The sequence below is a fragment of the Sceloporus undulatus genome, chromosome 4, assembly GCF_019175285.1.
Source record: "Sceloporus undulatus isolate JIND9_A2432 ecotype Alabama chromosome 4, SceUnd_v1.1, whole genome shotgun sequence".
Classification (NCBI taxonomy): domain Eukaryota; kingdom Metazoa; phylum Chordata; class Lepidosauria; order Squamata; family Phrynosomatidae; genus Sceloporus; species Sceloporus undulatus.
In genome coordinates this window covers 4,693,940-4,707,976 of record NC_056525.1, presented here as the reverse complement: position 1 = coordinate 4,707,976, position 14,037 = coordinate 4,693,940, and the positions used below count along the sequence as shown (strand labels likewise).

The 14,037-nt window shown below is 43.6% G+C and overlaps 1 protein-coding gene across 4 annotated transcripts in view; it reads right to left on the bottom strand.

Annotated features, from left to right (window-relative positions):
• Nucleotides 1–4,217: 4,217 nt before the first annotated feature.
• Nucleotides 4,218–14,037, bottom strand: part of SDCBP2 (syndecan binding protein 2) — a 37,674-nt gene continuing 27,854 nt past the window's right edge. For all 4 annotated transcript variants that reach the window (XM_042466285.1, XM_042466287.1, XM_042466283.1 and 1 more), the window contains 3 exons: nt 12,363–12,534; nt 7,330–7,421; nt 4,218–5,693 (listed from right to left, as the gene is read on the bottom strand). In XM_042466285.1, the coding sequence (XP_042322219.1) occupies nt 5,639–5,693; nt 7,330–7,421; nt 12,363–12,534 (319 nt within the window). In that variant the 3' untranslated portion in view covers nt 4,218–5,638. The remainder of the gene's footprint in view (nt 5,694–7,329; nt 7,422–12,362; nt 12,535–14,037) is intronic.

The following is a 14,037-nucleotide window of genomic DNA, read 5'->3' as shown; positions in this document are numbered from 1 at the left end:
TCAGAAGCACTAATCCACCTTTTGAATGGGTTACTGCCCCTTCTCACCCTATAATATAAAAAAACACAAACCAGAATTCATTAAGGGACTTAGTTCTTTCTTAATTGGAAACTGCATTGAGCAGTTTTGCAAAATCTATATTCAGCAAGGGGCTGCTGTTAACGTTACTAGGAAAGGGGATTTGGCACAGTGAGTGATGTGCATGGGGAGCCGATGCGTATTGGGACTTTTGTCGGTGACTCAATATGAATCCTTGCAATTCACTAAAAGGATTTTTTATTATCATGATTTTGCACTTCTGTTATGCATCTAAGTATGCATAAAGTAACAGAATGTAGTCCGCAGTAGAGAATTCCAGCCATCTCTGTTTTCAAAATTTGAAGTAAAGTGCCAGCCACTTCTGGGATTTTTTGACAGACAGAAAATGGGTCCTGGGATCTGCCCTGGTTGTTGACCCCCTCCCCAAACTCAGCTCACTTTTGCCAGTAACTCTCTGTCTTCCTTTCAGGAAGAACACTTTTACTTTGAATGCTGGAGGGGTCAAATGTCCAACAAATGTAATACAAATGTAAACTTCCGCAATTGCTTCCAAAGACTGTCCTAGTGGAAGGGGCCATAATCACAGCAGGCTTCATGGTGGGCTTGGATATTGCAAATATCCCTGGAAAATGCAAACCTGTGCAGGATCTGTCTCAAGGAGAGTTGAGTCACTTGCTCTCAGGACTTGCAGAAGGCTGGAGAGTTTTGCTCCCCTACATTTCTCCAGTGGGCCAAATGACAAGCATTTGTTTATCCATGAAGAAATGATAGGGACACGTATTGGAGATGGAGGCTAACTATGCCCTGCTGATGGGCAGACAATGAAGGAAGCCCACATTGGCATGGCCTCATGCTGGGTCCTATTTCAGAGCTGAAATGAAATTTCTCAGAGCAACATATTAACAAATTAATGTTTGAGACCTTTCTCATTTCTCCCTAGAAAAAAGGAGCACACTGTGCCGCATCTCCAAATATTTTTTCCCTCTATTTGTTTTATGGTGATTAGTATTTCACCCTCAGAATGCACTGGCATGATGCTAAGTGTCAGCCCTTGGGTCAAAGTAGATGTTTGGCGGAAAGCATAATCCCTCAGATTGTCTTGTTTTCCCTCTCACCGTTTTAGCTGATAACCTGCCTCAGCAGTCAGACTTGCAAATTAAGCCTGCATTTAGCTTCTAACAACCACACACAAAATAGAGCATGCTAAATGCAAGGTGCATAGATGAGGGAAATCAAGTACTGCAATCGACATTTTTCACTGCTTATATAAATATGTATCATCTAATATGACCTGTTGTGGTAAATGCAAAATGGTGAGCAGGTTGCCAGCACAAGTTGCTGCAACCACCTCTTGCGGCAACAGGAAAAACAAGACAAAGACCTTTATGAAAAGAAAGATGCCATCATGCTGTGACTTATAATAGTGACTGCCACCCCCAAGAAACTGCGTGAGCCCTTCTCCTGAAGAAGTTGTGTGAAATGTCCCCTCCAATATCTCTCCCAAGAAATAGTGTGGAAAAGTGTAAGGCAAAGGACACAAAGTTATCACAAGTAGAGATTTGGGAACTGATTTTGAAATGTATTGAGATTCCACACCAAATGTTGATTAAGTGTCCATAGGACACTGCACCACAACTGATGTGGGCCAGAAACCTGTAGGAGCACCACACTGGTGTAGGTAGTGCAACACAAGGGCACCACAAGCATAAAGGAAGGAAGGCATTGGCAAAATGGGCTGCTCAGAGCTGGCAGGTTTCGTCTGCTTTCCCCATCACTGTTGTGTGATCCTGGAAAATCACTAATGCAGTGCATCAGCAGGATTCACAGGCTGCTGCCACACTTCAGAATTAATCCAGTTTGAGACCACTTTAATTGCCATGGCTCCATCCTATGGAATCCTGGGGTTTGTAGTTTGTTGTGGCACCAGATCACTCTGACAGAGGAGGCTAAATATCTCACAAAACTACAAATCCCAGAATTCCATACCATGGAACCATGACAGCTGAAGCAGTGTCAAACTGCATTAATTCTGTAGTGTGGATGCAGCCATAGACTGACATCCTGTTCAATCAATGGTTGGATGGGGAATTAACACATAAATTGGATCCAGCAGGTCTACACTAGTCAGTACTAAAAGTGAATTTAAGCCTTGTTTTGTTACGGGCATTTTTAGTGGTCCATACATCCCTTTGACAGGGCAAAGCTGCCCATCCCTAATGTAAGAGAAATGCACTGGCAAGACATCCACAGGGGGATCCTTTCCTCTTTCCCACAATCACCGCAGCCCATCCACTGGCACCCAGTCTCTCTCTCTGGGCCCAACGCACCCAAATGCCACCAAAAGAAAGCAAGGGAATGAAGGCTGCATCTGCACTGCACAAATAATGCAGTTGGACACAGCTATAACTGCCGTGGCGCAATGTTGTGGCATTTACCCATCTCTGTCAGAGAGCTCCGACGCCACAACGAACTACAAATCCTAGGATTCCATAGCATTGAGCCATAGCAGTTAAAGTGGTGTCAAACTCAATTAATTCTGCAGTGCAGATGTAGCTAAAAGTGCTGTATCATTGCCGTCTCACAATCCTACCTCCTTGCATGACTGGGAGAGCAGGTGAAAAGTTAAGTAACTTGGGAGAAAGAGCCCTAGCAGCCAGCCCAGGTTGGCTCCTGTGGTCACCAGTGGTGGTCACTACATGGGTGGGGTGAGGCCATCGGAAAGGATTGACCAGTCATACCCTTAAACATTTCAAAGCCACTTTGAGAGTTGGATCTTAACTTGCCTTAACAAGACCCAACTGCATGCAGCACAATGCCAGGTAACACACAGCACCCCCCTCGTCATACAACTTTGTGCCAGTTTCACAATTTGCACACATCCACACACACACAGCCTTCAGCTTGCATGACAGAGAGGCCAGTTTGTGCAAGGAGGAACCTCATGCATTCACAGCACATTTGGAAAACCTCTGCTTGTTTCACTTTGGGCACAAAATTATAGCAGTGGTGAACTGGCTACACAAATCATTCTCACAAGCACGGAAAGGAGTGTGGTTTTGTGGGACACTGAGTCGCAAACCCTCCTAAAGAGCAAAATCCTTGGTCACACCTGAAGCAAAGAATCCACATTGCTGGTTTGGTCACTACAAGAATGTGTTGCGCTCCAAATTGGAAGCATCCAGAGGCAAAAGTACTCAAGGGGATGTGCAAATATCAGTTTGTCTGTCCAAGGGCAAAATAGCTCATGCAGATGGAGAAGGGGAGAAAAAGACGGTCTGAAGAAGAATAGGTTCTCAAGAGAGAATTTCCTCCATTCTTTTGGGGGGGCTATTTGTAACAGTTTCTTGGATCAGCCCCTCCAAAAGGTTTTTAAAAACTAGGGTGCCAGAAACCCCAAGGGAATAGTCTGGTCAACAGAAGTGTCATTTGGATAGTTCTCAAAACCCTGAGGACTCCAGCAACTAAAAGGCCACAACCTCCTGACACACTTGTCCCACGTGGAGTAGCTCAGCCAAGGAGAGGAAAAGGGGTCGGCTTTTTTCCTGATGGTGGTGGTTGTGCCTATCTGTTTGAACTTGTGAAGTGCAGTGTTTGGGTAGTGAAAGAGAGTGAGGCTTTTGGTGGAGAAAGTGGCAAGTCATGTAGGAACACAAGGAAGATCAGCCTCTTGTGCAACGTAATTGTGGATCTGTGTACACGTCCGTTAGACTATCCAAAGCTCTGCCGAGAAATAAATGTATGACTATATTTGAAAGGAAGAAGAAGAAAAAAGAATCTATATATTTTTAAATACAGAACTTAGAAGCTGTATAATCTTCTTGAGATTTAATTTCCACTGTCCTGTAAACTTTGTCTGTTCGGTGGCTGTAATAAAAATGTCTGTTTGGGTCTCTGAAGGTGTCTGCTTTCTGTGGTCTAGCACCAGGAGGTGGTCAAGGCTTGTTGTGTTATTTGCTGATGACAACAACAACAACAGATTGTTGTTGTTGCTGTTGTTGTTTAGCAAGTAAAAAGAACTGCTTTACAATAGTCTCCCAAGCTATGATGATGGAAAAGCAACAACGTATTATCTGGACACTTTACTAGCCTTGTGCAATAAGCTCCTAACTAATTAAAATCAATTCAGTTAGAAACTAAGTTAGACATTTTCTAATAAAAGGGGGAGCGTACAGTAATTATTGTTTTGTTTATTTTTAATTACAAATGTTTTCAACCTGATTGCCTTCCATTGGAATTTCATCATTAACTTACATCCAGAATTCAGTTATCTGTAAAGTTATTGATTAAAGAAGTTTTCCATTTCCCAGCTGATCCTTTCTCCAAAGCATTGGCTTTTTAAAAAAGTGGCCACTTCCTTTTTGTTGGTCCCCCAGGGTTGGTGAATTATACTGTTTAGGTCACAAAAGTAAAACCACTTACATACTTATTGTTTATTTACTTCATTTCCTTACTCAAAACTAATAGCAGTGGGATGTATTGCATGATGGGTTTTTAAGTCAACAGTCACAATAATTCAGAGACATAGCCACGTTAATCTGGAATATCAGTCTATACCTTTGAGACTAACTGTGGAAAAGAAGTTATAGAAGTTATATATTAGCTATATATGGGTTAATAAAACTAGTTTGGTCTATTTCCTCAGATGCATGGAGTCACAATAAGTGATCCCCTTCAATCACTGTTTCTAAATATAACAACTGGAACTAGACTCTTCGTTAATATCTAAAAAATCTGGAGGTGCTCAGAAAATTGTAGAAACACTTGAAATCCATGTGAACAAAAATATTTAAAAAAAAACAAAATTAGGGAATAAAATTACAGCTTTGTTCTGGTAAGTATTTTAGTAAAAGCATTTAATTTAAATTTAAAAAGAGACCCTGAACGCAGAGCCGTGTTGTATCTATCGGCTTGAAACCCAACACTGGACCTCAAGGATTCTAGTCCCTGTGTCCCACGAAAAAGGAGAAAGAAGTAAACAACGCAAGATTTAGGAAGGATCGTTTGTCTATGTGAAGAGGCAACAGAAGGTAAGCTGAGTTGCAACAGATAAACTCCAGTTCTTTTCTTATTGATTCATTACCTTCAAATCCCACCTTTTCTTCCAATAGGTTCGTAGTGGCCCACTTGGTTCTCCTCCTCCCCACTTTTTACTCACAACAACCCTGTGAGGTAGGTGCAGCTGAGAGACAGAGAACGTGGGCCTGGGCCCAAGGTGGCCCAGTGAGTTCCATGGCTTGGTGGAGACTTGAAATGAATCCTCCAAGTCCTAGTGCCACACTGTAACCACTACACCACACTGTCAATGTTTGTCACTTTCTCAAGCAGGAGGGATAGCCCCATTTGTGAGATTAATTGAACTTCCCCTAGAAGCTGTAACATAGTAGTTCCACAGAACCACAAGATTCAAACATGGATCAATTGCCAATCTCTAGAAACCCCATTACCCTCAAGGAATTGGCCGATTTTTAAGGAGTGACTTTGCCTTTCTTCACCCCCCAATAGTCCCAAATGGGGAGAGAGAACAGTTTCAAGAGTCCTTCTGGTGGAATCCGTCATGCCAGAAAAGAGGAGATGGAAGGAGGAAAGGTCTTCTGCCATTTTAAGCATCAGGGACTGAATGATCCATGGAAGATTTTATTAACCCACTCGAAAGCCTTAGGAGACAAGAGAAATGAAATTAGCCAGGTTTTTACAAGTGTCCAACAAACTGAGTTAAAACATTCCTCCAAAATCCCTCAAAAAAGCACATAACAGCAGCACTTTGAATCATTCAAAATAGCAATAAACTTGAGAGCTAAAAGGAAGTACAGCCAGCCCTCCATATCTACATCCACGGCTTGAAAGTGTTTTTAAAAATATATACATTCATAAAAGCAAGCCTTGATTTTGCCATTTTATATAAGGGACATCATTTGAATATGTCATTGTACTTATTGAGACTTGAACATCCACAAATGTTGGTATCCATGGATGGTCCTGAAACCAAACCCCAGCAGATACAAAGGGCCCACTGTATATATTTGCACAATGGATTCTGGCTGTTACCTAATACCATCCATTCTGACCAAAAGGATCCTCCAGTTTCAGATGCAGTATATCACTAAAAAACTAGCTTCTTGGGGGCATACAGGAAAGATGAGTGAAGTTTTTGTTCATTGCCTGTGGATTCTCTAGATGGTATCTGGCTTACCTCTGTTGGAAAGTGGAATCAGAGCCCTTGGTCTGATTTGCTAGGGCTCTTCTGAAGTTGTCATTATTATATTTCAGAGGAGGAGACTAACCTGAGGGATAGTGACATGGCTACTTTGGACCCCTGTCCTCAACCACTCTGCAGTTGATGCCCTTGTGAATGAGACCCCTCCAAGACTTCCTATCCTCAACAGGAGCCCTGCTGGCACCATGGCTAAAGGCCTGTCCTGCGTCCACTCACTCAAAACCGTAAGGTTGCAAGTCCAAAACCAGCAAAAGGGCTCAAACTCGACTTAGGCTTGTATCCTTCTGAGGAGGTCGCTAAAATGAGTACCCAGATTGTTGGGGGCAATTGGCTTACACTTTGTAAACTGCTTAGACACTGTTAGTTCCGTATGAAGCAGTATATAAATGAAGCTGTTTTTATAGCCCTTCTCAGGTCTTGCAGACTCAGGGCCTTGGCTTCCTTGAATGAATCTATCCACTTAGTATGTGTTCTCTTCCTGTCTTTCTACCTTCCTCTCTTTCTACCCTCTACCTTTCCTAACATTATTGTCTTTTCTAGTTATGCCTTGTCTTGATGTGGCCAAAGTATGACAGCCTTAGTTTAGTCATCTTTTGGCTTAGTTCTAAACAGCTTGGAGCCAGGCTATCTGAAAGACCACTGCTTCTCATACAAGTCTGCCTGGGACTTTAGATGTCCAAGAGAGGTCCATTTGTGTGTCCCACTATCCTGGGAGACATGGCTGGTGAGTACATGAGGTACCTTCTTGGTAGCGCCCCTTGACTGTGAAACTCCCTCCTAAGAGAAGTAAGGCTGGCTCCATTCCTGGTAAACCTTTTGTGAGAAGCTCATACTATATACTTTCATGTGGTCTTTAGTTCTTAAAGTTTGTTTTAAAATAGGTTTTAATCTGTATGCTCTTCTCTTTTGTAAGTGAGTGAGCATGTGTGCATATGCACATCACCTGGAACGCCCCAGACAGATGAATCAATAAATACATACATTATGAGCTCCTAGCCAAAATGAGATAAGAATTAGGTCCTTCCTGATATGCTCACGCATCCATTCTGCTAGCCCAGCTTCTCCTGGACACTTACTTTTTGATCATATGCTCATAGATCACTGCAGGGACAATGGTGAGCGTGATGATGTTCCCCGCATTCAGCAAGACTTCGCTGATCTCCTTGTCCTTGAAGAAGAAGAAGAGATTCATAAATACTGTATAAATAGTTGTTTTTCTTTTCTTTTTTCTTTTTGTGGGGGTTTCAGGCCAAGTGGCTGTGTTCTGGAAGAGTTTATTACCAACGTTTTGCCAGCCTCAGTGGCTGGCATCTTCAAAGAAAGATGACAGCTGCAAATGCTGGCAAAAACATCAGGAATAAACTCTTCCAGAACATGGTTACTTAGCCCAAAAACCCCACAATGAACTATGGATTCTGGCGGTGAAAGACTTCAACTACATATTATATGTATATATTTAACCTCATGTATAAGCGAGCGGCATATTTGGGGGCCAAAATTATGAATTTTGATACGGATAAAGTGTGAATAAAATTTAGGGGTATGTAATAAAAGATTTACAAGATCAAGCAAAGGAAAACAGAGTCACAAAAGTTACAAAACTCTGGCAGGCATCATAACTGTGTTCACCTAAAGGCTGGAGAGTAGAGACAGGGCATCAATGCTTCCAGGACTCTTGCCCTTCACCGGGGGATGGTTCCTATTTATAAGAATTAAAGTACAGTACTTACATTGACCCATGGATAAATCGACGCAGGTTTTTTGGTCAATTTTTTTACTACAATTTCTAGCTTATATACAATAAATTATATACGGTCATAAATAGGTCATTTGCCCAGCTGAGACGTCTTGCAGAATTGTGCCCGCCACCCATTCCAAAAAGAGAGAGAGCTTTCTCAAGCACATAGCTCTGCGCCGTTATAATGAATTTGCTGCCAAGTCCTCCTCTTGTGTGGCAGAACCATGAGCAAAGTCAGAAGGATGCTTATTTGAAGACAGATACTGCGAATAGAATTGCCAGTCCATGACCGTCCCAGCCCCTGCTTTCTGAGGCTGAAATCTCAGCCCTAGGGAAAACCCCTTGTTATGTCAGAGGGGGCAAGCCCTGGTGATGCCATAGGGGTGATGTCACAAGGGGCTCTCCCTGCGGAGCTCATAAAGCAGAATGGATTAAGCATCAACCACAGGGGCACAGAGTATACATCCAAATAAAAACACAAAGGCCTTGTCAGGGCTTGGCTATATGGACCATATAAATGATCTCCCCAAGTTTTCACAGTGAGCTGTCCAAATAACATATGGGATGACTGGGGCCAAATCTGGACCTTTTCATGATCTCGGGGCTTTCATCCAGGAAGGGGGGGGGGGGGTGATGGGCATTTATCCCAGTTTTTATTGGGAAATTTGGATATTCACACATGTGTGTGGCAGTGGCGTCACTGGGGAGGGGGTTCTGGAGGTGTGGACCGCACCAGGTGACATCCTAAAAGGGGTGACAGCACTGCTCCTCAAACACCTACATTTTGGCAAAAACAGGCTGTGGCATTCATCTGCTTCCCTTTAAAAAATTTTAAGAGATGGTGGAAGTGGGGGGAAACTCAGTGGGAGGAGAAAGGAGTGGCCCCAAAATGTTTTAAATTTCAAATTTCAAAATTTTAATTTTTTAAAAAATGAATTTTTTGAAATGTTTATTCTTTTAAAAAAATTGACAACATCACATTTTAACCAAATCTTCACCACATATGTGTAAATACATTTAGGTTGTGCACATGATATTGTAATTTGAAGGTATAATTTTAATTTTGCTTGTTGATTATGTCAGAACTATTAGCATTACATTCAGTGGTATATTGAAATTATGATTTATGAGTAACATTAGTAAAGCATTACTAAGGATTCTATATGCTGCAAAATGGGAGGAGTTCAATGGAGGGGGGCCAACAGTTACTGCACCAGGTGACACCAACCATAGTGACGCCACTGGAGTGTGGACTGTGCTTCATAGCATGCTTTGCTCTCCCCACCCATGCCCAAACATAGGCCTTTAAAAATGTTTAAAGGGGTGGCATCCCAGAAAAGCAATTCCATTTGCTATTGGTTGTCACACACAGTAAAACAAGGGGTTAAAAGCACATTAAAGTGGGTCCAATGTGGATTTGGCTATCAAAAGGAGACAAACACAACCTTATTGCCTGCTTAGAAATACCTTCTCTGAGCATGCTCCAAAGTGTCATTTCCACAAGTGCACACACACACACATGCTCTGGGGAGGGGAGGGGAGCCCACTTGGTATATATACCCTGCAAAAGGCCTTACTTTCAGGTTACAGTGAGCAAAGAAAAAAAGGCCATAAATGGTTCCTGTTTCACTGGGAGTCTAATTGCCTCATCTTTTCAATGTCTACCAGGTCAGTATCGTTGTAATTCTTTATCACAGGATCGTTTTTGAGGCCCTAAACGCCTTTCCTTGTAATATGCAAATTTCTCCCGAAATGGCTTGGTGAAGGAAAGAGATTTTGCCCTTGCAAGTGGCTGGTAAAATAGATAGAAAAGGCTTTGTGGGTGTGTCAAAAGGCTGCAGAAATAGTTTTCCCCCCTTAAACATCCATGGCTCAGTACTATGGGATTCTGGGAATTGTAGTTTCTTGTGGCACCAGAGCTCTTTTGACAAAAGGAGACTGAATGGAGGCGTTGCCTGGCTGGGGGCAGAGCCTCTTGCCAGCAGTGAGAACTAGGCTGCCATGATGAGGAAAAGCAGGGGCTCCTCTGGTGGTCCTGGCCACTTCCCTTGGCTCCCTCCTCCTCCTCCTTCTCCTCCTCCCCTCACACCTCAATCCCACCCCCCGGCTTTTCTCCCCCCCCCCCCCCCCCTGCACTTTAAGACCCCTTTAACTGCCAAAGCTCAATGCTCTGGAATGCTGGTGTCTGTGAGGCATTTGGCCTTCTCTGTCAGAGAGCTCTGGTGCCACAATAGACTACAATTCCCAGGATTCCATAGCACTGAGCCCTGGCAGTCCAAGCAGTGTGTTTTGGACACAGAGATCCTCCAAATGAATCCAGTCCCTAGCTTTTATATTTCTCACACACACTGCAGGGATAACAACCCACTTTGAGTCTGCTTTAACTCAGTGCTAGGGAATCCTGGGAATGCTAGTGTTTGGGAGACATTGAGACTTCTCTGTCAGTGATGGCTCTGAGGCCACAATAGACTACAATTCCCAGGATTCCCCAGCACTGAGCAGTCTCAAACTGGACCATTTCCTCAGTGTGGATGCACCTGGGGAGGGATTCTGGGCACTGCAGTTCAACTACGTTTGGAGGGTTATGGGACTCCCTGTCAGAGATAGCTCTGGGGCCACAATGTACTACAATTCCCAGCATTCCCCAGCACTAACCCAGGACAGTTAAGTCACTCTCAAACTGGATTATTTCCTCAGTGTGGATGCAGCTTTGGTGAGGAACTCTGGGCATTTCAGTCCAGCTATGTTTTATTTCTACAGTGCATTTTGGATTAGAGACAAGGAGACCAGGCATCCTCCTCCTTTTCCAGGACATGTCCTCTTCTGTCACATTTCAAAATGTCCTCCATTTGGATCATGGCTAAGAAGCATGGATTTATAATTACATGGGTATTTTTAGCTTTTATTTTTGGCCATGTCCTACATTTTTTGCTTGGGTGCCCTACATTTTGGGGTGAGGGCATTGGTCACCTTGGTCAGAGAGCTTTCCAGGGGTTAACTGCCATTCTGCTGTGGTGCTGGAACAAACCACCATTCCCAGAATTCCATAGCATTCAGCCAAGACAGTTAAAGTGGTCTCAAACCAGATTATTTCTCCAGTGTAGATGCAGCCCAAGCCTTTTGCCTCTCTTATGCCTGAGATTTCAAAGCCCAGCCTTGGCACCGCAACAAACTACAAATCCCAGGATTCCATAGGATGGAGCGATGAGAGTGAAAGCAGTGTGCAGCAGCCTAAGTTTGCTTAATACAGTTCTTAAGATGGTGCACCTCTTGCCAACAGAGTCTCACAAGACTTTTTTGTTTAACAACTTGTACCCATTAACTCCATTTCATGTCTCCTTTATTTAGTGGGGAGGAATACAGACAAAACAAGTCAAAATGAAGAAAAACCAAAAAGTCCCTTGACCAAAGGGTTTGGTTGTGGAATAAGCCTCTGAAATATGCAAGAGGCAATGTTAAAATAAAGCCATGTTCAATGCTCAAATGTGCTGTTTGGAATGGGGAGGGGGGGTGGCCAGAAAGGGAAGGACATTTCCGTGATTGTCTACGAATAATGTCAAAATGTCCTCCATTTTGATCATGCCTAAGAAACATGCATTTATATTAACATTTCTAAAAAAGCCTCAATTTTTTTGCGTGTCCTCCATTTTTAAAAAATGTGTCCTACATTTGAAAATGTTGTCCTGCATTTGTCCTACATTTGTCCCGGTTTGGAGGTCCTCACTTATGGCAACCCTAACTGCAAGGCACCCTGGGAAACAAAGTCATCTGGAACCTTGGTTTTTCACATGGCAGCCATTACATGAGAAGAGTCAATTCACAAGCAAAATGGAAACGTAAATCCGGTAGTTTTGCAAATTTACTTATTTCCTGATTGACCTCACATTCTCCCTGCAATCTCTTCTGACTGCATGCAGCGTCATGTGAAAAGCAGCTGTGAATTTATTCCTAAGCCCTGGATGACCCTGCATTGGCCACACTTTAAACTTCCAATTTTGCCCCATGTGATAACGTCCATGGATTTGCCCATGCAACTGAGTACTTCCCAGATATTTTGGACTTCAGCTCCCATCAGCCACCTCAGCTATAATGCAAATGATTAGGAATGCTGGGGCTTGTCAGGGACGTAGCTAGGATTTTAGGAAGGGGGGGGGGGCCAGACTTAATGGCACCATTATAATGGGGCTTGGGGGCGGCGGCGCAGCAGCACACACGGTTCCTTTTTATTATTGTAAGGGGGGGGGGGGTCCCGACCCCTAGACCCCCCCCCCTTGGCTACGTCCCTGGGCTTGCAATGCAAAACAACTAGAAAGCATTAGGTTTGGCGGAGAGAAGAAAGCTGCTTTCCTGTGTCACTCTATGTATGCTCACCTTCATGCCAATGACATTCTGCCCATTCACTTCACAGATGTAGTGGTTGATGAGGAGTCCATTGCGAGCGGCAGAGCTGCCCTTGACCAGGGAGTTAATCTGCCCTTTCTTGACAACAAAGCCCACATGGCCGGTGCTGTCTTTGTGCATGGTCACCGTCCGCTGGAAGGGTCTGCCAAGAAAAGAAAGGAAATAAGGAAATAGGACAGGACCAGTTCAGGTTCAGTCATTTATTTCTTTGCAAAGCATAATGCCATAGCCTTTGGAACAAAGCCTGGGAAAGCTGCTGTTATCTTTATTTATATTGTTCGTAGATTATTTCAATTGTTTTGAATTTTCTGAATTTTTTTAATGTTTTTATCTGAGAGCCGCCTTCAGTCCCTCCTGGGAGAAATGCAGCATACCAATGAAATAAAGAAATACATAAATAAATTATAGTCCATCTCTCTCCCAAAACCCAGTTTTAAAAGCAGTTTGCACATTGAAATAAATACAATGCAATGGAGCCAGCGTGGCCCAGTGAGTTGAGTACTGGGCTGCAACGCTGGAGAGCAGGGTTCATTTCCCAGCTTGACCATGAAACCCACTGGGTGACCTTGGGCAAGTCACACTCTCTCAGCCTTAAAGGAAGGCAATGGCAATCTTCCTATGGACAAAGCTTGCCAAGAAAACCCCACGATAGTGTCACCATAAGTTGGAAATGATTTGAAGGCACACAACAATTTTAAATATAGAAGATCAACATTAAAATAGAATTAAAGTACTGACAGCACTAAAACCAATTTGAATACTGTGAGAACAGGAATCCTGTGTCCAGTTCTGGGCATCACAATTTAAGAAGGATGTGGACAAGTTGGAAGGTATCTAAAAAAGGGGTGATCAAAATGGTGAAAGGTCTGGAAACCATGCCTTATGAGGAAAGACTTAGGGAGCTGAGGATATTTAGCCTGGAGAAGAGACAAAAGAGGTGATATGATAGCCCTGTATAAGTTGAAGGGGTGTCATACTGAGGATGGAGCAAGCTTGTTTTCTGCTGCTCCAGAGAGTAGGACAAGGAGCAATGGATGCAAGCTGCAGGAAAAGAGATTCCACCTCAACATTAGGAAGAACTTCCTGACAGTAAGGGCTGTTTGGCAGTGGAACAAACTCCCTCAGAGAGCGGTGGAGTCTCCTCCTTTGCAGGTTTTTAAGCAGAGGCTGGATGACCATCTGTGAAGGGTGCTTTGATTTTGTCCTTCTGCATGGCATGGAGGTTGGACTGGGTGGCTCTAGTGGTCTCTTTCAACTCTATGATTCTAATCTATAATTGTTGATAGATTCACTGCAGTCTGACTTTGTTCGGCCACATGTGTCTTGGTTTTGGTCTCTGAAATGTGGGAGAGTATTCTAATATAGTCAATGTGCAAGAATGCTAGGAGTTGCAGTCTACAACTAATCTGGAGGGCTGCCAAGTTCCCACTGCAGGATATAACAGGGACAGGATTCTTCACATTAGGTTCTGGTGCTGCACTACCCCCACACCACCGGGGAAAGAGCTCTCAGAGGGAGGAAGACTGCTCCAACCCCCCCCCCATTCCACCGGGGAAAGAGCTCCCAAGCAGGAGGAGGACTGCCTTGGCCCCCCCCCCCATTCCACCGGGGAAAGAGCTCCCAAGCAGGAGGAGGACTGCCTTGG